Source organism: Diabrotica undecimpunctata, chromosome 8 (genome assembly GCF_040954645.1).
Source record: "Diabrotica undecimpunctata isolate CICGRU chromosome 8, icDiaUnde3, whole genome shotgun sequence".
In the NCBI taxonomy this organism is placed as follows: Eukaryota; Metazoa; Arthropoda; class Insecta; order Coleoptera; family Chrysomelidae; genus Diabrotica; species Diabrotica undecimpunctata.
In genome coordinates, this window is record NC_092810.1 from 137,786,054 (window position 1) to 137,810,685 (window position 24,632).

Below are 24,632 nucleotides of genomic sequence, written 5' to 3' on the forward strand. Positions count from 1 at the left end.
TTGTAAATTGTTTGTGCAGTGTTGTCACTGTCAGTTCTGAGCATAAGTTCTGTTGTAGCGGCGTTAGAAGATGGCCGCAGTCAGCGCGAAACTGCCAGAAACGCCGAGTGACTTCCATTTGGTGGAGGGTCAGTTATGGCATGGAGAGACATATCGTTTGACACTCGCACGGAGTTAGTCTTTATGGAGAATGGGACATTTGACTGTGCATAGATACCTGACATAGTTTCTAAAAGGCCATGTTTTACCGTTTACGGCTATTCTTGGATGCAAAATTTACGCACGATAATGCACGGCCCCACACTCCACACTGCTCGGATAGTTACTGGTTATCTTAACGACCTCGTAGTCCAGATATCATTCCCATAAAACATGTTTGGGATAAGATGAAGAGACGTTTACGGAATCATGTGCCCCCCCCCCTCAGAAATTCAAGAGACTTCACGACACATTGGTGCAGGAATGAAACAATCTTCCGCAGAATGTGATCCAAACTCTTATCCAAAGCATGCCTAGTCATTTGCAAGCTGTTATCACTGCCAGAGGAGGGAATACTCGCTAATGAATTTCTTAAAATTTCTTTTGTTTCAACAAAAAGCATATCAAATTTAAATTGTCCCTTTTCAATATTTAATATATAAAAGGAAACTTGTTCCTTTTCGTTACTTTCGATAAACTTTGAAGGACAAAAACGTTGTTTTCTTTAAGCAATCCATTAGTAAACAATGTTACAGCCGAAAATAGTTAAAAAATAAATTCAAATTACCGGGTGATCCTAATTTTTTGCTCGGCAGTGTATTAGTTTTCGAACTGTGAATGATTTTACACGATTTGAGGGCTTCTGACTATTATCGATTACAGGTTTGGCTGTTAGCAAGCTGTTAACTCAGTCTTGTGATGAAATCCGTGTATAATGATTCGTGCATCCGTGTATAATGAATTTCTGTTATGTCTTCCTCTGTGTAAACCTACAAAAGCTACATGGGTGAAGATGAGATAAAGTTTTGTATTTTTGATAGACAATGTCGAGGTGGTGTGACTCAGATTTTGCATTGCCATACTGAATTCCGGAGCTTTTGTTTTATTTCGTCAGAAGCCACATATAAAACCATTAGTTGCCGTTATAATAATAAGAAATAAGCCCTAAAGACATTTAATAACAAGTTAGATCTCTTACCAGTCTTTCTAGTCTATCAGACTCTTGTCTCAACTCGATATCATCAGGATTTTCTTCTAAAGCTTTATTCACCAAATATGTTTCTTTTTCAAGCCTCCTTAATTTACTTTGTGTACTTCTTACTAGCGTTTGTTGATTTTGTATCGGTTTTCTTTGATCTTCAACCGAGTGCAACTGTAATTTAAATCTCATACGGGCCAATTTTTCTAGAGCTTCCTTCCTATGAGGTTCCACGTATAGTAATAGATTGTTTACTACATCCAATAACATTGCGTACTAAAAACATATTAAAATATAAATTATGTAAACAAAGATGCCGCAGAAATTAGAATTTTTAGGTATATTGTTTTTTTGCACCCACAAAAATAGTTACTTTAAAATTATTATTCTTCTAACGACAATAACAGACCCGTTGCTCGGATCACATTCGAAACAGGTCATACTAGATCTGGCTTAATTATTTTACTAAACCATTATTCAATTAACTACCTTAATTCATTAATAAGACTGTTAAAATATAAATAACTGTTAAATAACTATTTTTCATATTTTGACAATGGGGGTTCATCAAAAGTCTATTTTAATCCTATTATGTGGCTTAAAAATTTCAAGGTATAATTTATTTCTTCAAAATGTTTTGACATAAATTTCGGTATCTATTAAAACTTATAACTACTTTTATAACTTACTTGTAAAGAATTCGTACAAACGTCTAAGTCGTAATGCATAAGTGTAAATGCATCAACGGCTGATTGTTTGTTTTCCCAAGGTCCAACTTCCTCTTGTGGCGGTGGTGGAATTTCACTGATACCTTCCGGATCTACGCTTATATCTCCATAATCAGCATAGAAAAATTCGCATTTACATCTTGAAACTATTCGTTGTAACTAAAAAGAAAGGTAGATGTTACTGTTTTATACTGCCAAACTTTGTTACTGTATATCCGGCGTTCTCAAGTCTTGACAAGGTGATATATCTTTCTTTTCGCCACACGATATTCCTGAGTTATAGATAATTATGTTGCCATGATATTATTTCCTCCTTCTCTGTAAAGTTAATGTTTTTTGTAATGATTCAAAGTTCATTTTAGGAAAATTATTGATTTCGAATATTTTTCTTACTTAACCTTTCAGGGTTAACGTGCATATTGTGAGTCCGCTTGTCGAATTATTTGTCGATTTCTGAGGATTGGTAACGATCTCGGTCGTGGCGTGCTCGCTAGCTTCAAGCAAGGGGACACTTAATTTAGTAAATTGTGAGAGTTGTCTAGTATATTTACAATTTACATTGTAGTTCTGCTGCTATATTATATCGCAGAGCTTGAGTCCGCACGTTATACAAGTTGTAACAAATATTTAGGTAAGATTCAATTTTAAAATATTTTATTTCTAGGGTAAATAAAAAATATTTATGTGATTTATAATTGTGAGTGATATACTGATTACGTGTTCTGTATATTTGATTGGTATGAACTTATTTTTTTATAGATTTTTTGAATATGAGTTTTGAAAAGTAATAGGCATATTTATATTGAAATGCGTCATGCGGAATTTCTCTCTGATTCTGAGCCAGAAGTTGAACCTGACGATGACGATGCTAGTTTGGAAGGAGATTTCGAAGAGATACAGGACCACGACACCGACATGGAAGAAGAAATTGAGGAGCCCATCTCAGAAGTCTTGAATGTTCCACAAAGAGTGTCATATTTCATTGGTAAGGATGGAATAACTAAATGGAAGAAGCAAGTAGGAAACCCGAATACGAACTAATAGTGAAAATATAATAAAAGTAAAAATTTCTGGAGTAACTGGCGAAGTACGACGTATGAGAAGCGCATCAAAGATTTGGAGTTGTTTTTTTACTGAAGAGGTTTTGCAAACAATTGTAGACAACACGAATATCTGTATTGCACTATAGTGTTCCTATAATCTCAGTAATAAATCTGCAAATAAAACAGATATTTTAGAACTTAGGGCACTATTGGGTTTTTTATATACAGCTGTGGTAATCAAAAATATCCACAGAAATGCAGAAGATCTCTTTAGGACAAACAGCTCATTGCCAGATATTTTTAGATTGACAATGTCCTTTGCATGGTTCAAGTTTTTGCTCAGACACATCCGTTTTGATGATAAACACGATTAGAGAGGCAAAAATATGATAAATTGGCAGCCGTGAGAGCTTTCGCTTCGTTTAATTTAAATTTACCTAAACATTTTTCATTATTAGCATATACAACGGTAGATGAAAAACTGGAAGCTTTTCGTGTCAGGTCTGACTTTAGGATATATATGCCCAATAAATGTAAGAAATACGACATAAAAATTTACGCGTTAGTAGACGCTAAGTTTCGTTATACTGCAAATCTAGGGGTGTACGTTGGACAACAGCCACCTGGCCAATATAAAGTTGATACGAGCAATATTTCCCTCGTTCCTCGCCTTTGGTTCTACATCTGATTCTCACAGAAATGTAACAAAGGACAATTTTTTTACGAGCATCATCTGACTATGATAAGCACTATGAGAAAAAACAAAAGAGAGCTTCCACTTCAATTTACTAATCCTAAGAGGCCAGAAGAAACAAGTATGTTTGCTTTTAGAGAAAAATGTACGATTATATCATATATAAACAAAAAAAACAAACACGTTATTTTGCTCTCAACGATGCATCACAACGATTTGCTAGATGAATTTACGGGCAAGCCAGAAATAATAATTGACTATAATAAACCCAAAGAGGAGTATATCCAGTTGATAAAATATGTGCCGCCTACAATTGCGCTCAAGCCACTCGCCAATGGCCTATGATCATTTTTTATTCTGCAATGAGTATAGCCGGTATCAATTAATTTGTAATAATCAAATATAAATCTAATGATATAGATAAAACGACTAGAACACTTTTAATAGAAGTTCTTGGTATGAAACTAGTAAACGATCATCTGCAACGTCGATTTTTGAATAAACGTATTTCTAGATCAATTAGGACAAGAATAAATAAAATTTACCGTATTGAAGAACACGTGTGCTTAGAACACGCAAAATGCATTTACTCCGACTGCTTATAGGATGCTATTTTCGAAGAAAGCAGCGAAGATTGATTTATTTCCGTTCATACATGTATCTACTATGCAGCTCACTTATTTGTTTTTTATTTAGTATTTGTTTAATCTCTTAGAAAAAGTTGTTTTGTATTTGTATAATTTCAGTTTTTGTGGTAGTACCCAAAATGTGAAAAACATTCTGTGATATTTTGACACATTCTGTGTCTGATTGACCTAAAGAAAGTATTTGACAGAGTAAGACTCAAAGATGTAATATATCTTTTGTATAACAGAAATTCTCCTAAATATTATAAAAACTATCGAAAACATCTACCAAAACAACAAAATGGAAGTCACAATAGATGGACAACTTATAGAACCTATAGAAATAGGCAGCGGAAAAAGACAAGGGGACTCATTGAGCCATATGCTCTTCAATTTAATCATGGATGAAATCATCAAAAGCGTTAACAAATGAAGAGGATACAGAATGGGAAACAAAGAAATAAAAATACTCTGTTACTCAGACGACGCAATATTGATAGCCCAAGATGAAGATAGTCTGCAAAGACTGGTCCACAGATTTAACATAAGAGCAAAAGAATTTAATGTGACAATTTCATCTCAGAAAACTAAAACAAAAGTAGTCAGCAAAGAACCAACCAGATGTAAAATAGAAGTTGATGGCATCAGTATTGAACAAGTAATGGAAATAAAATACTTGGGAATTACACTGTCTAGGTATGGAGACCTGGACAAAGAAGTGAGAGATCAAGAACAGACACATTAATACTGATATGAAGTCAAGAATTTATAAAGCCAGTGTAAGACCAATAATGACATTTGCCTCAGAAACAAGATCCAACAGACCACAACGCAAAGGCTACTGGAAACGGCAGAGATGAGAGTACTGAGAAAAATTACAGGAAATACGCTGAGTGATCGAAAGAGAAGTGAAGACATGGAATTAATTTCTAATAAAATAATTTAGTCCTAAAAAAAACTAATGAAATGACACGCTGCTGCAATCGTGGAATTTGCCAATGGTTAAAACAGTCTAAAATTTCAGTGTTGCCAGTGAGTCACCCTCATAAATGAATAATTGTTAAACTGTATTTTTTAAAAAACGATTTAAAAATATTATAAAATACCTTACCTGTCTAGAGGAACTAGGACCAACAGTATCACTGACTACAGCTCCAACTGATACACCACTGCCCACCATATTAGGAACTTCAGACGGTTCAGAAATTTCGGCAGATTCTTTTTCTTGAATATTATCGACTGTAAGCCACATTATATTCTCTACAAAGTAAATATCCCATGTAAAACAAATAGTTATATATTAATGTTCATCGCATATTTTGAAAAAATTGTACAAGAAAAATAATTGTACACACATAAAATATAAATATATAAGCAGCTGCCAACAATATAAAGATATGGTTCTAAGTGTAAACGTAAGTGTAAAATGCTGTAAAACATGATGGGAAAAGTGGCAAGACTGAAAATTAAACCGTAGCACCATAGTTTATCCGACAAGTCTCAATACGTTGTAATAATAATGAAAATAAAAGTGTATTGACAGGAATGATGATGAATTTAGTACATACAGTAGGTTATTGTTTCTATGTAGTTTAGTGTAAATAATTTTTTTTTTTTTTTTTTTTATTGAAATTGTTGATATAATAGTTTCACCATTTTATGATCACATAAATTAAGGATTCTTTAGTTATCTATTATAACAATAGGTCTTTTAAATCACTGTCTAAGGATATTAAAGACAATATTAACAAAAAATGGTTGTATTTATTATACTATACTTGACACAAAACTGTAACATTAAACTTAGTAACACCTATCTTGCTAGAGCTTCCAATTCCTTAATTTCTTTCTCAGCAGCAGCTTTCTTTTCAACGGCCAGTTTAACATCACGTTCTGCCTTAATTTTATTTTCTACCTCTCTAATGCCTGCTTCCTTTTTGGAGAGCCTATTTTGGTGGAAGGCTCCATAAGAACTGCAAGAACAGCCCTAATAATGTCTGCCCTTCCAGCTCCAGTTCGTGTTTCTCCTTTAATCAAGTTCGGAAGATGGAGTTTTCTTGCTTTGGGAGTTGCTTATGGAGCCTTCCACCAAAATAGGCTCTCCAAAAAGGAAGCAGGCATTAGAGAGGTAGAAAATAAAATTAAGGCAGAACGTGATGTTAAACTGGCCGCTGAAAAGAAAGCTGCTGCTGAGAAAGAAATTAAGGAATTGGAAGCTCTAGCAAGATAGGTTACTAAGTTTAATGTTACAGTTTTGTGTCAAGTGTAGTGTAATAAATACAACCATTTTTTGTTAATATTGTCTTTAATATCCTTAGACAGTGATTTAAAAGACCTATTGTTATAATAGATAACTAAAGAATCCTTAATTTATGTGATCATAAAATGGTGAAACTATTATATCAACAATTTCAATAATAAAAAAAGTAAATAATTTCATTTAAACAGTGGTGAAATATAAGATTAAGTGTTATCGAATCCCCATCACTTTTCTCTCACTATTGATCTTTCATACTGCTTTCTCCATGTCTTTTTGAGTCAGTTACTTAGATTCGATATAATATGTAAGTATTTTATTAATTATATAAATCAATTAATTTACAAAATAAATTATATATAAAATATTTACCATCTGCTGTATCGTTCTCTCCAGCATTTACTGTGGCATAATACTGCATGCATTCTAATGTTCCCACCCAGGTGGTTTTCGACACAAGTGTTCTATCCTTCCACGCAGGTCTGTGAATTCTCTGTACGATTTCTGCTTTGGCAGAACTAAGTATCACATAACCCTTAGTTTCACAACCTTTCAATAATACTTGTGCATTGACGAGTGCAACTAAAATAAAACGATAACTAATGAACAATATCAGAAGAAATTAAAAAACAAATGTACGTTAATTCGTGCTTAACTAGATACCGACTATAACAATTTTATTATAGTATATCTATACCTATATGCCGGCTTTTAAGCTTTCTCACCCGTCCAGTAGGGATCTATGGAGTGAGTTAGACCGAGCCGCAAGTCCCCATCCGTACTGTTCATCCATAAGTCGATCCTATAGACCAACGTATTCTGGTGTAAATAGCAGATCAATTTAGAATTTAACAACTATTAAGTTAGTCTTTTTGTTTTCTGGCCAAGATCTGAACCATCGACCACTAGATCATCCACATTAAAGTAAATGCGATTCGTCCACCTGGCACGTTTGGCTATGAGACCGACAACTATATAGTATATACTGAATATACTTACAGAACATAATTGTACAAAAAAAATTAATGTTGATTGAAAAAATTGGACTAATTACTTACTCTGCCAATTTTTATGCAAAACATCATCTTCTTGACAAGCCTGTAGTCCCTGTAGATGTTGTTGTCTAGATATAGAAGAGAGATCGTCACTATATACGACAGAGTTGTTATCGGCTTCGGCTATTAGTTGTTGTAGCATGTTTGCAGCGTGTCCAGATTGCAGTTTGCTTATTGGTGAAGGTGTATCTTGTACAGCAGTGGTAGATTGTATTGCCTAAAAATAAACGTTTCAAGTGATTTACGATTACAACTTTTCCGGTTAAGACATATTAATACTCAGAACCACAGCTATGATAGAAATAATACAGAATTAATTATATTTATATTAGAGTTAATGTTATAAATATATAAATGCAGTTGCATGTGATTAAATCGTGATTAAGGTCTGCTTGCCATTAAGCTAAATTCAATACTGAATTTAGTACTAAAAATATTGTATCTACAAATTAGGTGCGCGCGCCGATTTAGTACTAAAAATTAGTGCATGTTCTAATTTCTTGTACTAAAAAGATCAAATATTAATTAAAAGGGAGGTTATGTTACGTATGTTTATATTCTGTTTTTAAATATGTGGAGTCATAATCAAATAGAAAGTTTAATCGAGCTATATAAAGCAAATCCTTGTTTATATAGGAATGCGAGAATAAAAGCTTTGGAAGAAATAAAGGCGGAATTGTGCAAACTTGGTGTACATGTAGGTGTGGCAGAGATAAAAGCTACGTTTAACAATTTACGAACAAACTTCTTACAACAACATAGAAGATATTTATCACCTGTAAAAAACGGAGCTGGTAGCGATGATGTAAGTAATATTTCTATTACAATATGGCTTTTTATGTCTATTTGTTGGGCTAATTTGATTAGAATTTTGTTAACACTGAAACCATTACGATGAGTCGCATACACAAACAAATAGACATGAAAAAAAGTAGCAGTATAAGTAATGTTTTTTTATTTTATTATTAATAGTTGCTCTATAATTATTTTATTTTATTAGATTGACAAACCTTCGCTATGGTATTATGAAAAAATATTATTCGTAGCGCAGCATTGCATACCTATGTAGGTGCTCACAGGACATCCTTTAGTCTTTAACAATCCTACCAGCCAATGAAAATGCTACCATGGATTATGTCCACGAAAATGAAATATATTTTGTAAGTACTCAGAATCAAGAAGAGGAGATCAAAAACGATGATTTTCAAAATTTTGTGATTGTGGACGAATAAGCGGCTTAATTTCGTGGTTATAGGTTTTATGAGTAAAAAATGGACGTAATATAAAAAATAATTGGTGAATAATGTGAAACTTTTATGAAGAACCATTATATCAGTTTTTTATATCTTTGCAAGCATTGTACGCAATTATGTTATACAATCTTATACTTACTTGGATGGAATTATTAGGTGGGGTATTTGAAGGATCTGTGTTTCTTCTTTTTAGTGGGGTAGTGGTGGTATTATCTTTTCGAAAGCCTTTAAGTGCATCAGTGGACAGATTTTTTTTCATTCTCTAAAACAAATAATGATAAAAAATACGATAAACCCAAATCGTAAAATACAGATGGTTACACAAAACATTGACTAAAATTTAGATTTGTCCATGAAAGAAACTTTAAATGAGTGCAGAAAGAAAATAAAAATTATACTTATAATAATTATAATAATGACAAACTTATAGGTGTCTTGCAACAGGTGGGAATTGATGACTGAGATCTCCGTATTATCAAAAATTTGTTTTGATATACGAATTGGACACAACACGACGGAAGCAGTGGAAATACGACGTGGAGTGAGGCAAGGATGTATTCTATCGCCTCTACTTTTTAATATCTACTCCGAATTTATTTTCAAAGAAGCCTTAGTTGAAGATACAGGCATTATCAACGGAATTAATGTCAACAATCTCGGATATGCAGACGACACGGTACTTATTGCCTCTTAATGAGGAAGACCTGCAACGACTTATAAACAGAGTAATCGAAGTATGTGATGAATATGGGCTAAAACTTAATACTTCTAAGACAAAACTTATAGTTGTCAGCAAAACGGAATTAGAACCAACGATCATCAGACCGTATGGAATAGAGTTAGAAAGAGTCCACAATATTACCTAATATTACCTATAAATAAAGAAATAAGAATACGCATTGAAAAAGCCAGATCCACCTTCTATAAATTAAAGAAAATTCTAATTAATAGAGATATTACGTTAAACCTTAAAATAAGATTAATACGCTACTACATATTCTCCACATTGGTGTATGGTATGGAGAGCTCTACCCTTACAGAAACATTAATTAAAAAATTGGATTCCTTTGAGATGTGGATTTATCGACGAATATTTGGGTTGATCGAATAAGAAATGAAATAGTTTTACATCGAATGAAAAAGAGCACAGAAATAACAAAAACGATAAAAATTCGAAAGTTACAATATTTCGGCCATGTAATGAGACATCCAGAGAGGTTATAACCTTCTAAACCTCATAATACAGGGTAAAATCGCCGGAAGGGAAGGCCCAGGCCGAAGAAGAACATCCTGGCTCCGAAATCTCCGATAATCGGACAGTGTACTGAAAGAAGAAGAAAAATTATACTTATTTATTAGTAACTATTAGGTCTTAGGTTCTCTTGGTTCTCTTCAATTCACCAAGAGAACAGGCAGGATGACCATCTACAAAGCATAAAAACTCTAATAGAGAAAGTAGTGGAATATAATAAACCTCTAGCGCTAATATTTGGCGATTTTCACAAAGCCTTTGGAGACAGTTGAGCTAAGTAAAATACTAGAGGCGATTAAAGAATACAGGCTAGACTATAGGTACTATACTAAACCACTGTCAAATTACATACTCATAGTAACCACATAAAAATAGAGCGGGGGGTTAGACAAGGAGACCCAAGGTCACCTAAACTTTTTAATACTGTACTGGAACATGCTTTTGAGAATTTGGATTGGCTGGCAAAGGGAATAAAAATAGATGGAGAATATTTAAACAACTTACGTTTCGCTGACGATATTGTCATAATAGCTGAGGACTTAGGAATGACAAGAGAGATGGTACAGGAACTCGATGTGTCTACAGGAACTGTAGGTTTAAATATAAACATCTCAAAAACAAAAATAATGACACATTTGGTACCCAACCTGAACATCAGTATTGGTGGGCAGGGAAAAATACTGGGCAAAAGAAGCCTAGAAGGACGACGTATATCCTGGTTAAATAATTTGAGACAATGATACAACTGAACCTCTGTTGAGCTGTTTAGAGCGGCAGTATCAAAAGTGAAGATAGCCGACCTTCTTTAAGGACACGACACTTAAATAAAAAGATAATATATTTAGATAGGTCATACTCACCATCGTTTTCATAAATGTGTCAAACAATGCAAATGCTACATTTCTATTACTTTTAGTCCAGGCACCTCTCAAGTCGTATACAACTAATCTGTGAGTGGGTACATCTTTATTTCTTTCATGATTAGGTAACACAGTCTCTCTGCCATATGAAACTTTCGCAACCTAAATAAAATCATTTAAAGTAAATTTGATATGTTCTAAAGTTATTTTTAAGTAAATATGATAAAGATTCATACAATAATAAATATACCTTTATACACTGTAAACAACTGCTCTATAACTTTAACAATTCCCCGCTTTACAGGCCGAAAACGATAAATGATGTGAACTTAGTCCAAGGGGGTTGGACGAAAAAAGGCTTAACCTTGCATGGCGAGCTGCTCCAAATTTTCAATTAATAATATTTAAATCAATAGTAGTGAGTAGTGTACATTTAAAATCGCGCCTAAATCCAAATGTTACGTTAGGTTCAATCGCTGGTCGATCCGTCGTTCCGTCGCCAACTTGAATTTAAAGGAGAACCGTTTTTGTTCAATATCTCCGCCATTTTCCACTTTTCGACAAAAGTCTGAATCTTCGACTGAAATTGTTGCAAATGCGATTTCCTACAATTTCTTTTTACAATTTACAATATCACACAATTAACGTTCACACACTCCCACCCATAACGGTTTTGGCGATTGCCTCACCGACAGTGTAACAGCCGTCACGGCCGCAAGTGTTACGGTTTGTTACAAGTTATATTTATTATTTTTTAAAAAGCTAAATTATTTTACTTACCGATAGACAATAACATTTTTCTACAGGTTGTCGAGGAGACGGTAATTCAAGTTCCATTTCGTCGTGTAAAGCACTTTTTAGCCAAATTTCAAAGTCGTTTAACTCCGAGTTCATATATACTACAGACCATTCGGCTTTTGGGCGATGCTTTAAACCATCGTCGATAGCGACCAACGATAGTGTATGTTCTGAAATAATATACGTTTTTGAATATTTAAAATTACTAATTATATGATTGTTTAAAAAGGAATAAGTAAAACTGTTGTACATCTTCTTACTCGTGGAATTTATATGTACTTGTTTCCACACTCGGCGAGAAGCTCACCGGAGGGTCTATGGTTTAACAAGGGGCCACCAGCAATGCGGAATACTTTAAACAGTTAGAGTTTTTCTTACGTGAATGATATATTTGTCTTACATGTATAATTTATCTAGTATTCTGAGCACGGTGGATGCCTTGGATCCCACAGAGATGCCGGCCATTCACGCTTCAACGTGTGTCCAGGAACACACTCCACGAGGTGTATAGGAACGTCCGCAGAGTCTACTGTTCGATGGCCCTTCACTCCGTACGGCCACCTCTCGTGAAACAATCTTAAGTCCCGTACGGGGTTTTATTATTTCTGTCGAAAGATTTTAGCGACAAAGTGCTACTTCAGCACGGTTACCGATTGAATAGTAATTATAAGTTTGCCTGGGACTTTTATTTACTCCTAATCGTCTAGTGGAATAGTGGAATAGTGGAATCGTCTAGGTCTAGTGGAATGTTGTGTCAGTATGACACGATCTGAAATAGCTTTAAGACAATCTGTCTTTCCCTATTTTAAAGATCGATATCTATCCGGACAGGGAGCGTTCTCTCCGAGCTGTTAGATGGCTTCCGTGAGGTAATTATAAGTTCGTTGCCGGACTTTTCTTCACCTCGACGAAAGATAGACCAACAGTCAACAACACCGGTTCCTATACCTCTTGTTGGTTTGAATAATATCGTAGCCAAGAAGGCTTCGTGTTTATTCACACACTAAAGAGCTCTTGGGTCTTCGAAGCGAAGTCTTCTTAATGGGAAGAAATGTTCACTCAGGTAATAAAAACGCAGAAATAGTTGAAAAGGCACTCGGCCAACAAGGTCTAGCTGGGGTCAAGATGTAGAACGACTTAATCCCGATCGGAAGATGCGCTTCCTTTTTATGCATTTCTTGTTTGCAACTCAGCAGCGATCTTCCGTCGGAAGGACAATAACAAAGCAGTTAATAAAACCGTTTATTATTGGCCGGCGAGAGTGACCATCTTCGTTCTGATCGGCTGCTCTGGCGACACTGATTTGGATATTTTTTTAAGCTTTAATGATTGAAATGATTAATGAGGTTTGCCACTTTTTTCAAAATATTTATCATAAAAGTTCATAACGTTTGGAGCAAATAGTTACCTGAACTAGATGATAATCGGCCGCCAAATAATTCACATCCTCTTTGCATCGCAAAGGACATCCAGTAGCATACTTGAAATTTATGCAATCCCATAAGTAGATGAACCTAAAGTAACAAAAGGTAAATATAAAAACAAAGAAAAATACTATAGTGTAAAATATTAGTTCTAAGACAAAATTAACCATCTCCATCTTCTCTTGAAAGTTATAAATCATCACGACTGTGAGGATACTGTTGATTACCGCTCTAAATAGCTCTACACTGCTGTATCCAACCATCCTCCAAAGCGGTCCTCAGGTTCTTAAACCAAGATATTCTACATTTTTCCTTCTTCAAAGTTTACCTTACATAATGAATTGTATTATGCAACGAGCAATTTAGCGGCATATTTATCTCACATAGAGGTGATTTGACCCCGTTAGATTTTTCTGGTGGGGTTTTCAAGTCGCAGGTCTATGCGAATAAGCCACAAACTACAGCGGCTCTTAAAGTCCACATAACCCATGCCATCGGTCAAATTTAGTCTGATTTATGCGCCATAGGATCATAGAAAATTGGACAATTAGAATGCGAGCCATTCAGGGAAACCGCGGAGGACATTTAAACGATGTATTCCATATATGACATGGAGAGGCTTAACGAATAAAAAAATGTCGATGATGTCTCTCACGTAATTTTTTTTATTGCAATTTAAAGAAAGGAAACGATTTACTAAAGACTCTATATTTGTGGCAGGTTTCGCTCAATATTTTTAGTTTATAAAATGCTGCGATCAAGAAATTCCTATCGAATTCTTCGATGCGGTTTTATATTCTTACTTTTATTAAATTGCAAGAATTATAAGAATTGCAAGTTATAGTCGACAATTGGAATGATAGTGAAGATGATTGTGATGTAAGTGATATTGAAGGCTTGAATAATGATGTAGATTTAGAAAATATAGACATATCAAATATTCCAGTGGTATTTGAAGATAAGCTGAGTAGGGCAGAACTGGAAGATACAGCAGAAAATGAGCGAGGACGACCATCTACAAGTTCTATTGAACAGGATATATAATTGAAGAAAAAGAAAGGATCAACAAGCTATATTCCTCCAAAAGATATTCGAACAGATGCTGTAGGACATTGGCCAATCTACACTAGCGATCGAACCCGATGCAAAAAGCCAAATTGTAAAAAATTAACCTATTGTTACGTAAAAATATGAGTCATATTAAAAACCTGTAAACATGTTTATTACTAATATCCTTATTTATTCGAGTATTTTCTAGGTCATGAATACCTGACACACGATGTTATAAAAACAAAGTTCGAGGCGAGTCGATGGGAAATCCAGTTTGCCCTTACCTGTTTGCTGCCACTCAGTCTAGTCGAGAAGGTGTTCGACTTTTCGAGATAACGGCAATTTCTGTATATTAACAGGACATTTTATTTGGAAGGGACAGTTGATTTTGAAGACGCGCTCGCGATTTTAATTGTTACGTTCGGATATATAAATTATTGTAAGATAAATTAATATAAATAAAAAGTAAATTAAATTCGTAAGTGTTATAAATATTGAACCTTTTAATAAATTCACAACACTATGTTAAAGGTGACAAATGTGGTTTGCACTTATATTTTAATAAGGCTTCAAACTGTTTCTTTCAATTTCATCAATAAAAATATTATACTATAAAGGTACTATAAAGGTATTTTATTTCCTATATATAATTTTGCCCAAATCAAATATATCAAATTTGATACATTACTGAAAATGTCCTGAAATTAAAAAAAATAACTTTAAACTTTTTTAAGTATTTTTTTCGGACTTCTTTATAAAATAGCTATACATATAATTTTTTCCAATCTAAAATTAAAAATTGAGCATTGTAGAGTTTAATACTATTTACAAAAATATCTTAAACCGACACATAAATAAAAATGAAAAAACTTAGATAAAGAAATCGTTGTTTTTATTGAAATATGAGTTTGATATGAGCTCTCATAACGTCAACGCAGACTTAAAGATGGTTTTCATATGATCTACTTACGTTTGTAAGCATTTGTGGTGTAGAATTATGAAATGATGTTCTTATTCTGACGTTCATATCATCAATTGTTGTTGGAGTTTCACAGTACACTAGATATTTAATACATCTCAAGAAGAAAAAGTTAACATTACTTAATTCTGGTTAAATAGCTGGCCAAGAGAAGGAGCTCCGTCATGTACATACCATAGTTTTTGACGGATGTTAAGTGTTGACGAATGATTTACTAATCAGTCTACATAAACCTCTCCGTTTACTGTTTCTTCAAAGAAGAAAGGGTCTATTACATAATTACCTCTACTTTTTAATATGTGCTTAGGAAAGATGTTTAAAGAAGAAGACATCAATGAAGGCATATTAATTGACGGAACACTAGTGAATAATCTCAGATATACAGACGATATAATACTCCTTGCGGACAGCAGAGAAGGGCTACAAATTTTGATTGATCGCACTAGGCAGTACTGAGAAAGGTATGGAATGACTCCGAACGCAAAAAAAAACAAAAATCATGATTTTCAGTAAGGAGAGTCGAAAATACTGCGGAGCATATGTCCGCCTACATCCTACTACCTATGACAGCCTACCTAGTTTGACTCTCCGTAACAGTAATCCAACTGAGATTTAGAAAAGGCTTTGGCAATAGAGAGGCATTATTTACTATACAAACACTCACAGAATGTTGTCGAGATGTCGACTGTGGCGAATTCATATGTTTATTTGACTTTGAGAAAGCCTTCGACAAAATAAAACACAGAAGGCTTGCAATCATATTACGAAATACAGAAATAGATGATCAGGATGTGAGAATCACGAAAAATTTATACCGATATCAAAAATCCATAATACGAGTAGACCAACAAAAATCTAAAAATATACCTATAAGAGTACGGCAAGGATGTGTGCTTAGGAAAGATTGACGGAATACTAGCGAATAATCTCAGATATACAAACGATATAATACTCCTTGCAGATAGCAGAGTAGGGCTGCAAATTTTGGTTGATCGAGGTTGATGGAGAATACGAAAATACTAAGAAGCATACTGTGTTTTTATGCGAAGACGTGAGTGTGAGATTAACGTCCACCAAGAAGATAACATTGAACGATCTGGTTGAATAAATGCTCCGTTGCGAAATTATTTACAACCTCGTTAGTGTTGAAAATGAGAGAGATTTTATAGTAATGTAAAGTAGTAAAGTAGATGAGAAGATAGCGGATAAGAGAGGATTAAACAAAAATCGCACATATTCACCACGTACTCCTAAAGAGATACGTAAATAGAAATATCACACTACCATCCGGCACTAGTAAAATGGTGTCTTAGGAAGATTCTCCTATCTCGCGATAAAAAAGAGAACTAGTATATTCTCGTTAATTGCTTCACACATAAGAAAACTGTTTCATATAAATTTATCAGCCAGTTAATAAGTCAATTCAATCACATATAAGTGTTCAATTTAGTTCAAATAAATTATTAAATCAGTATTTAGCATACTGTTACGCCAGTCCCCAGCGTAGCTAACATCAGTCAAATAAGTGTGAATAAAAGTTACATAAACATAACAATACCTCATAATCTCTTTTGCTACCAAAATCTTTATTACAGTTTTAATGATAACTAATAAAAACGATTATACTAACCCTTTTATAATGTCTACTTAATTGTATCTTCCGAGGTCGCAAATTGTTGAAAATCCTTCCTCTTTTAGTCGGTCTAGTTACTCCAGATAAAATCAATTTTAAACTTTCAATCCATCTTAAAGTGCTTCCGTATAAGAGCAAAATCGGACAACTGTTAGGCTCGTTTGGAACGGGACGGGTTTCTAATACGATACTAAGATTTACGTTTTGAGAGCGAAATGCTCGAAACGAGTCATGAACCTACAAAGTAATTTAATAAAATATTTTGAAAAGACATATTAATTTATTAAAGCGATTATATATATTTTTCTCCCAAAGGGAAATCCACAAATAGGATAATCATAGAACCCATCGATTATTTTAATATGCCTAAATTTTATTATCTCATTATCATAGAAACTAGGGCATTGCAGGTCAACAGAGGGAAAAACAAGCTTAGACATAGATACTTTAACTAGTTGCCTTGTAACAGGATTTAATTAAGCATCCAGAAATCAGATCTAAGTAACCCAATTCAGTTTAAAAATTTAAAATCCTTTTAATAATATTATTCATTGCTTATTGCTCAATGCAATTGTTTGTTTATGACATTGAAAATATCGGTGTAACTAGAACCTAGTGAAATTTGCAATATAATCAAAAGCTTATTTAATAATGTGTATAAATTATATTAGAAAAACAAGAATGCATAAACAAACGCACGTGAATTAAATACCCGGAAACTAACGGGAGTAGATAATTAAGAATTAAGAGTTAACAGTCGAAGCTAGTGTTGTCATCCGTTAACTGGGTACTCTCTCTCTCTTATTTTACTTAGAGACCTAATAAAGTAATTATGAGTATCCAGTGAGTTCGAGTTAATCAACCCCATGCAGGGGGTAAACTACCCCTAGAGTTCCACTATATAGAACTCTTGATGGAAGCTAAGATCAATCACTACAGCTCGGCAGAGTGCCTTTCTTAAGTGATCTACTTTCAGAAGAAACAACAACTTGAGCAGATATATTTAAAAACAACAAGAGACAAAAGAACAAGCACTTACACAGTGGTGTAAACTTAAATATAGCGACTGCCCAAAAACCTACATGGGTCAAACTGGTAAAACTTTTAACAAACGTATAGCAGAACATAAAAGGGCTTTCAATAATGGATAAACAGATTCTACGTAATCACTTCACCTTCTAGACCAGAATCATTCTTTTAATGACGAATTTCAAATTCTTCGCATCCAAAATAAAGGCCTTAAGCTATCTTTATTAAAATCTATGGAAATCACAAAAATTAAAAATACATATATAATTCTGAATGACCAACTTGAGACGAACAGTTCTCCCCTTCTCAACCTATTCAGTTAAAGACTATAAAGTGTAAACACAGACCAAAAATAGATCACTTAAGAAAGGAACTCTGCTGAAACAGTTGTAGTGATAAGAATTTAAAATAAATTTTGTGGAAGTTGTGAAAACAAAAGTTTTCAGTGTTTTATTGTTATATAAAATGACTTTTCATTAAGTAACGGTCGAATCGAAACCTTTTTGTATTAAATAAACACTTACTTGATTACTTGAATATTCTGGAACTTTATCAGGTGCACATTGCACGACACTGTGATGATCATTTGGATTTCCAAGGCACACCCATTCAATGCCTAAAATTAACTTCAAATTGGGCAACTTCAAAAGTTGGACATCATCATATTTTGAAGCTGTTCTAACATACACGTTGAGGTCTCCTTTGTAAACAAATTTAGCTAAAACATACAGATTGTACAATATAAACTAGCAAAAAAGGATACTGTATTGTATAATCGAACGATAAAAACTTATAATTATTCTTATAAGTCTAAATCTTGAAATCAGATTAAAAGATAAAAATAACAAAGCTGAAACTTCATTCTGAAACTACCTCACCTGCCAAATTCAACAAGATGCATATAGAGCTACACCATCACTAACTCGAAAACAAGAAAACATAAACACCACTCTATATCAGACAACTAATAGCTGAGAAACGGAGAGCAAGAGATAGATGGCAAATAAGTCGAAATTTGAATGTTAAACCCGAATAATCACATAATCTGGAAGGCAACAAAAGCACCTAAAAAGACCTAGTCTAAAAAAACAAATCGACTAGTTACTTTCACAAATCGAAGAAATAAGTGTCAGATACCCGTCAGCACTCACGTTCAAAGAGATTAACATGGAAACCTCACATCCAAACCAAGAACACCCAGGTTAACATTAAGATAAGACAAACTGAAAACATGTGTCGCTAAGAATCAACATTTAACTTTATCTTTTAAGTAAGGGCCAACTGAACAATTCCATGGTGATTATTAATTTCAGCAAGCAAAAACATATTGGATTTAGTTGTTTTGGAACCCGAAACAATTTATATTGTTGTTCAGTTCTGACATTATGATCATTATGAAAATGACATAGTAAAATATTTCAAAACTGTGTTTTACCATTAGTCCAATCCATCACCACTTTCTCCCAAGTCAGCGCCATTTCTTCGGTAGTATTATAAGGATCCAATGAACCATGTAGTAGAACTGTTAGTTGTTGAACGACCATAGTAAGTCGACCGTGCAGTAAAAGTCTCATTTTATCCCAAAATGATAAAGGTGGTGAAGGATCTCTGGATGGTGCAGATATTTGGTTGAAATCTACGAACAAAAATAACATTGTATAGAGAAATGTTTAACTTATATTGAATAAAATTATACCAAACAAGTGATTTGTATAATTTGATCTTTAAACTGAAGAAAGAATCAAGGAATATTTTCTATTAATACATATTAATTTAAACACAAGTTCATTAAAGGTATTTGGAATAAATCTAAATGTTCAAAAGTATTGCCATAGTAATTGTTGATTACGGTAGAAACAAAGTAAAAAATAAAGAGGTATAAAATAAAAAATAAGATATGGGAGTGATAAATTTTGTTGATCTCATGAGAATGGTAAAAAATGGCAAAAATCGCGGAACGTTTATTTATTTAACAGCTTTATAGAAACTAACTGCATATGCAGCAAAATGCTAAAAATTGAATACGAAAGCTGCACTCTTCACCTTTAAAAAGCATTTTGATTTTTATCGATAGGATACTCTGATCAAAAGATATCGAATCTTTACCGCCGAGTTAATCAAAATTTCATTTAAAAAATTTATTTCGCGGGCGTAAATGATATTCAAAACCACTAGTCGCTTCAAGCGTTGTTTCTGAGAGAACGGTTCATTCTATAGAAAAAGTGCTAATACAAATTTTTGTTCAAAATTATCTCAGCTACATTTCTTGGGCGAAACACTTTTTCTACAGCGTATTCGCTCCGTGCGTGACTGACGCGACACCTACCGCCTTCATCTGACTGTTTTGGACCTACCAATTTTCAGGTTAAACATATGACATATGTTTGACATTGTTAAATACAGGCGAAATTGACAATTATTAATAATTAACTTTTTAATTATATTTTTTCAGTTTATGTACAAAATAAATGTAGTATTAAAAACTGGGTTTCTCAAAATTCATCATAATATATCTTTTTAACCCCAAACGGAAAAGAAAGGGAAAAATCTAGTACTGGCAAATCAAGTTTTTCACGTAAAAGAGCATATAATTAAAAACAGTAATGATAAAAGGTATGATATAAAAGCTAAAATCATCAGGCACTCTGCAGTTAGCTTGAAGTCTTATAAAATATCATTTAAGGTAAATTATTGAAATATTTCCTATTTCAATTGCATAAAAATGAGGTTATGTGATATTTTTTCATATTAATAGCACGGATCCATCTTTTTCTTTTCTCTAATTTATATGTAATCTTTGGGAACCTATAAAAACTACACTTACTATTTTTGCTATTATTAGCACAATTAAATACGCAACATGTATTTGCACACATTTTTGATAAAATTTATGCGTAAAAAGATTCCATGATTCCAATTTTGTCATATTTCGCCGCTACGCACGCTGACATCGTTTCAAGGTACCCCTACCATGGCACGCACGGAGCGAATATACTCTTGGTAAATTGATGTTTTGCGACAGAAAAATTATAGTAAATGTTCAAAATGCCCCCCGTTTTGTTATGCCCATAACTGAGTACATGGACTGCCTTTATTTTACTAAATGCTTGATAAATAGTTTGTAATAATTCTTAGCCCATTGAAATAAGCATTTTTTCATGACACTCGTCCGGCCAGGCAAACGACAGTTGTTTTGAGTAGTATGGACCTCTATAACAAAAACCTATATGTTTCCTCCAGTCGATTTTTTGGACTTAATTAGTTATTAACAAATTAAGGTCAAAAAACGGAAAATTTTTGCTTTTTTCGTCCATCAGCAAAAAGTGAAGCATTTTAAACAAATTTTAGAAGAGAAGAAACTTATAGAAAGAAAAAATATAAAAACCTTTAAAATGGCATTTTCTAAATGTTTCTATCCTTATTTGTTGCTTGGGAAGTTGCCAAGTAAGTCAAAAATTTCGGTTTTTTATAAATGTTAATAACTTTTTGGAAAATAAACTTATAACATTTATATTTCATGGAATGCTATGCCTTGTAATGCTTAAAATATGGTCAAAATTTTAAATTGATCGGCCAAATAGTTTAAAAGTTATTTTATTTGTTTATCCCAAATTATTTTTTTTTGCAACAATATAAGTCAAAAAATTATATAGTTTTAGTAATTGTAACGGTAGTTTCTGGAAGAAGAAGACTTGTTCTATTATTAACATTAAAAAAAAAAAAAAATTAATTTTAAATATTGCAAAATAATTTTGCGAAAACATGTCGCTTTTTTGCTTATAAACAATTAGAATAACTTTTTAACCATTGCCTGCAAGAATATTATATTTTTATATTTAAAAAGCCTGAATTTTTTCACAAATTTAAAAGAAAAAAATTGGTGCTAAAATAATTTGGGACAAAGTTAGCCTCTTTTTTATTTAATTCATAGCAGCTTTGTTTATAACAATTAAGAAATCTAATTAGCGTTATTTAAAAGCACATATTTTATAGTTTTAACGTACCAAATTGTAAAAAGATTGCCTTTTAATAAAATCGTCCACAAAGATCAAAATGTGGTCCTTAAAATCGGCTGGCTTCGAAACTCACGGGTGCCGAAGGGAGGGGGAAGGAGCTGTTAGCTGTATCTCTGGTTTTTATTTATGGATTTCAACGTTTCTTTTTTTAATTTGTATGTAGTGTTTGCGTACATTACGAATATGCATTATTTCAATAAATAAATTGTTAAATAAACTATCTAATTTGCTTAAATTTTTTTTTTCATTTTTTATTGTAATTGAGATAATTTTTATTTAAAACATAAATATTTATAATTAATTTATACTTCTTTAATAAAATTGTAAATAATTTATTTATAATAGATTTTAGAATACCCATTTCCTTCCTAATTTGGCGTAAAGTTAAAATTTTAAATATTCTCTTGTCTGGTTACTACTTTCTAATTATCGTTGAAAATATAATTCAGCTGTAGCCATGACATTTTTTTTTTTTGTAATTTTCAAAATTTTCATAATTCAAGATTTAACAATATGTCGTTTTAAATAAAAAAAAAATAGAAGATAGTTGTATCGGATAAAAAATGGAAACGAAAAAGATAATAAAATACAGTGTGTTCTATTTCGTAACAATTTTATTTATAAAATATAATATCATTAATTTAAAAAATAATAATTCACTTTGAACCAACAATAAGCAATACCTTTACTTTCAAGTCAGGTAGGTACTGATTTATTTTTGCTAAAAAAAACTGTATCTTCTACATTGTCTCTAACAGCTTTTATTAGTGATCCAATACCCTGAATGATAAAAACATTTTCTAGCAGCTCTTATTAGTACTCCAAGCCCCTGAACCATAAAAACATTTTTAATGTTTTACAGTATTTTTTAACTTTATTTTTTTCATTTGATGTTAAAAACTGTCAGTAATATTAAAGTACAAATCTGCATTGTTTACGCTTACAGAAGGTACGTTTAGGTAAAAACTATTCAAGCAATTCATCATTTGCAACTTTTTTACAAAATACATTTAACCGAAAGTGATGACGTCATCATACGAAGGTGGTTCACCCTGTATATTAGATTATAATTTTAATAAATAGTAAATTAAAATAAAAAATCGACCGTTTCAGGCATTTTTTTATAATTTTGTTTATTTAGCTAATAATGAATTTATGCGTTACTTTATGGACGCACTGTATATATATATATATATATATATATATATATATATATAAATATATATATATATATATATATATATATATATATATAAATATATATATATATATATATATATATATATATATATATATATATATATATATACTACTATATTTTGGGAACTCTCCTGTTTCATACTTTATTATGCACAGTATTTAATTCTAAAAGGTATATCCTCAATTAAGAGTCCAAACAAGTTATTCAATAACGGTATTTAGAGCCTTGGCAGTCGAAAAAATAACAAAGATACTCTTCGGAGTAACAGGAACTATACATACTCACGTTTTATATTTATAGGCAATTAGACAACGCTTTAAAAGGAGTCCTCATTTTTAACTATGAAGAATACTCATCGTTACAATTTACCATTCATTAATTTTTTAAGTGTGCACAAAATTAATTATAAACTGAAATTAATAATAATATATTTTATTATTATTATTATAGTTATTATAAGGCGCACGGTATAAATTTATTATAAACGCAACACACAAAGCTTAATAGTTATAAATAAAAAAAATGTAAATTATATCTCAAGATTGTACGTTTTTCACAAAGATCGCAATTTTCTGAGCTATCCTACACTGTCAATAACAGTAGAATGGTGCCTTTTAAAAACGCCACTCTGAACGAATGAATAATTAACAAATACGATAAGGGTATTAGCAGAAAGTTCAAGAAATAATTGTCTACTTGCATCCAGATTATATAAACAGCGATATCCTTAATGGCGGAAGCCAAACTTAAGAGCTTTTGAAAAATTAATGAATGGTTTTGTTCGTACTAGGTCAGTTGAATATGACAAAAATGAGAGAACCAAAACTGTTATAATAGGCGAGGCAATGAAGCAATAAATCTACCAAATTTTTGCAGTTGAATGGATCTCAATGAAACTTATTGCAATGCATTTTATTCGTAAGAGTGACATGAAATTTTGTGAAGAAAAATGATGATCAAGGAAATGAAATTTGCATTATTGAATCAGGAAAATGTTTTTTCAAAGTGTATTTCGAAGTGATGAAAAGTGGTCAATTTGTAATTCGAAAATAATTTACGGAAATGAGCTCTTTATTACTACTCGGGGTTTTTGGGGTCGCTGAAAACTAATATGTCGGCGATGGTGTGCGAGGCACCTGGTGCCATATCCTATAAAATAACAAAATTACTTACTTAAATTACACTGAGCGATAACAGGCTCCCAACATGGACCAAAGGCGTAACTAAATGACTCAATTTCGCAATTGAAGTCGTGGTAATATTTTAATGGAAGCATCCCTCTTTCTATGATATATGGTTCGAATGGTTCTCCCAATTGAACAACCACCGTTCGAATAGCTGAAACAAAAAAAATATTGAGTCTATTAAAATCTTTGAGTTTGTTTAGGACATAACTAAACTCACCGAGTTAATTAACTTAATTACTTTAATAATAACTAATAATAAAAAACACTTAGGTAAAACAATTTTCAAGCTTGTAAAAAGTTTTTATGTGTGAGATATCATCGAAATTTTTTATTCGTTTGAAATACGTCTGGATACCATTATGTATGAATC

At 32.5% G+C, this 24,632-nt stretch overlaps 1 protein-coding gene across 1 annotated transcript in view; it reads right to left on the reverse strand.

Annotated features, from left to right (window-relative positions):
* Positions 1 to 24,632, reverse strand: part of hob (bridge-like lipid transfer protein family member hobbit) — a 102,496-nt gene that overhangs the window by 15,495 nt on the left and 62,369 nt on the right. The window contains exons 15-27 of the mRNA XM_072541133.1: positions 24,249 to 24,413; positions 19,294 to 19,494; positions 18,383 to 18,576; positions 16,827 to 17,066; positions 13,152 to 13,257; positions 11,726 to 11,913; positions 10,946 to 11,107; positions 8,973 to 9,095; positions 7,584 to 7,797; positions 6,898 to 7,107; positions 5,380 to 5,528; positions 1,867 to 2,064; positions 1,178 to 1,453 (exon numbers count right to left, since the gene is read on the reverse strand). Coding sequence (XP_072397234.1) covers positions 1,178 to 1,453; positions 1,867 to 2,064; positions 5,380 to 5,528; positions 6,898 to 7,107; positions 7,584 to 7,797; positions 8,973 to 9,095; positions 10,946 to 11,107; positions 11,726 to 11,913; positions 13,152 to 13,257; positions 16,827 to 17,066; positions 18,383 to 18,576; positions 19,294 to 19,494; positions 24,249 to 24,413 — 2,426 coding nt within the window. The remainder of the gene's footprint in view (positions 1 to 1,177; positions 1,454 to 1,866; positions 2,065 to 5,379; positions 5,529 to 6,897; positions 7,108 to 7,583; positions 7,798 to 8,972; positions 9,096 to 10,945; positions 11,108 to 11,725; positions 11,914 to 13,151; positions 13,258 to 16,826; positions 17,067 to 18,382; positions 18,577 to 19,293; positions 19,495 to 24,248; positions 24,414 to 24,632) is intronic.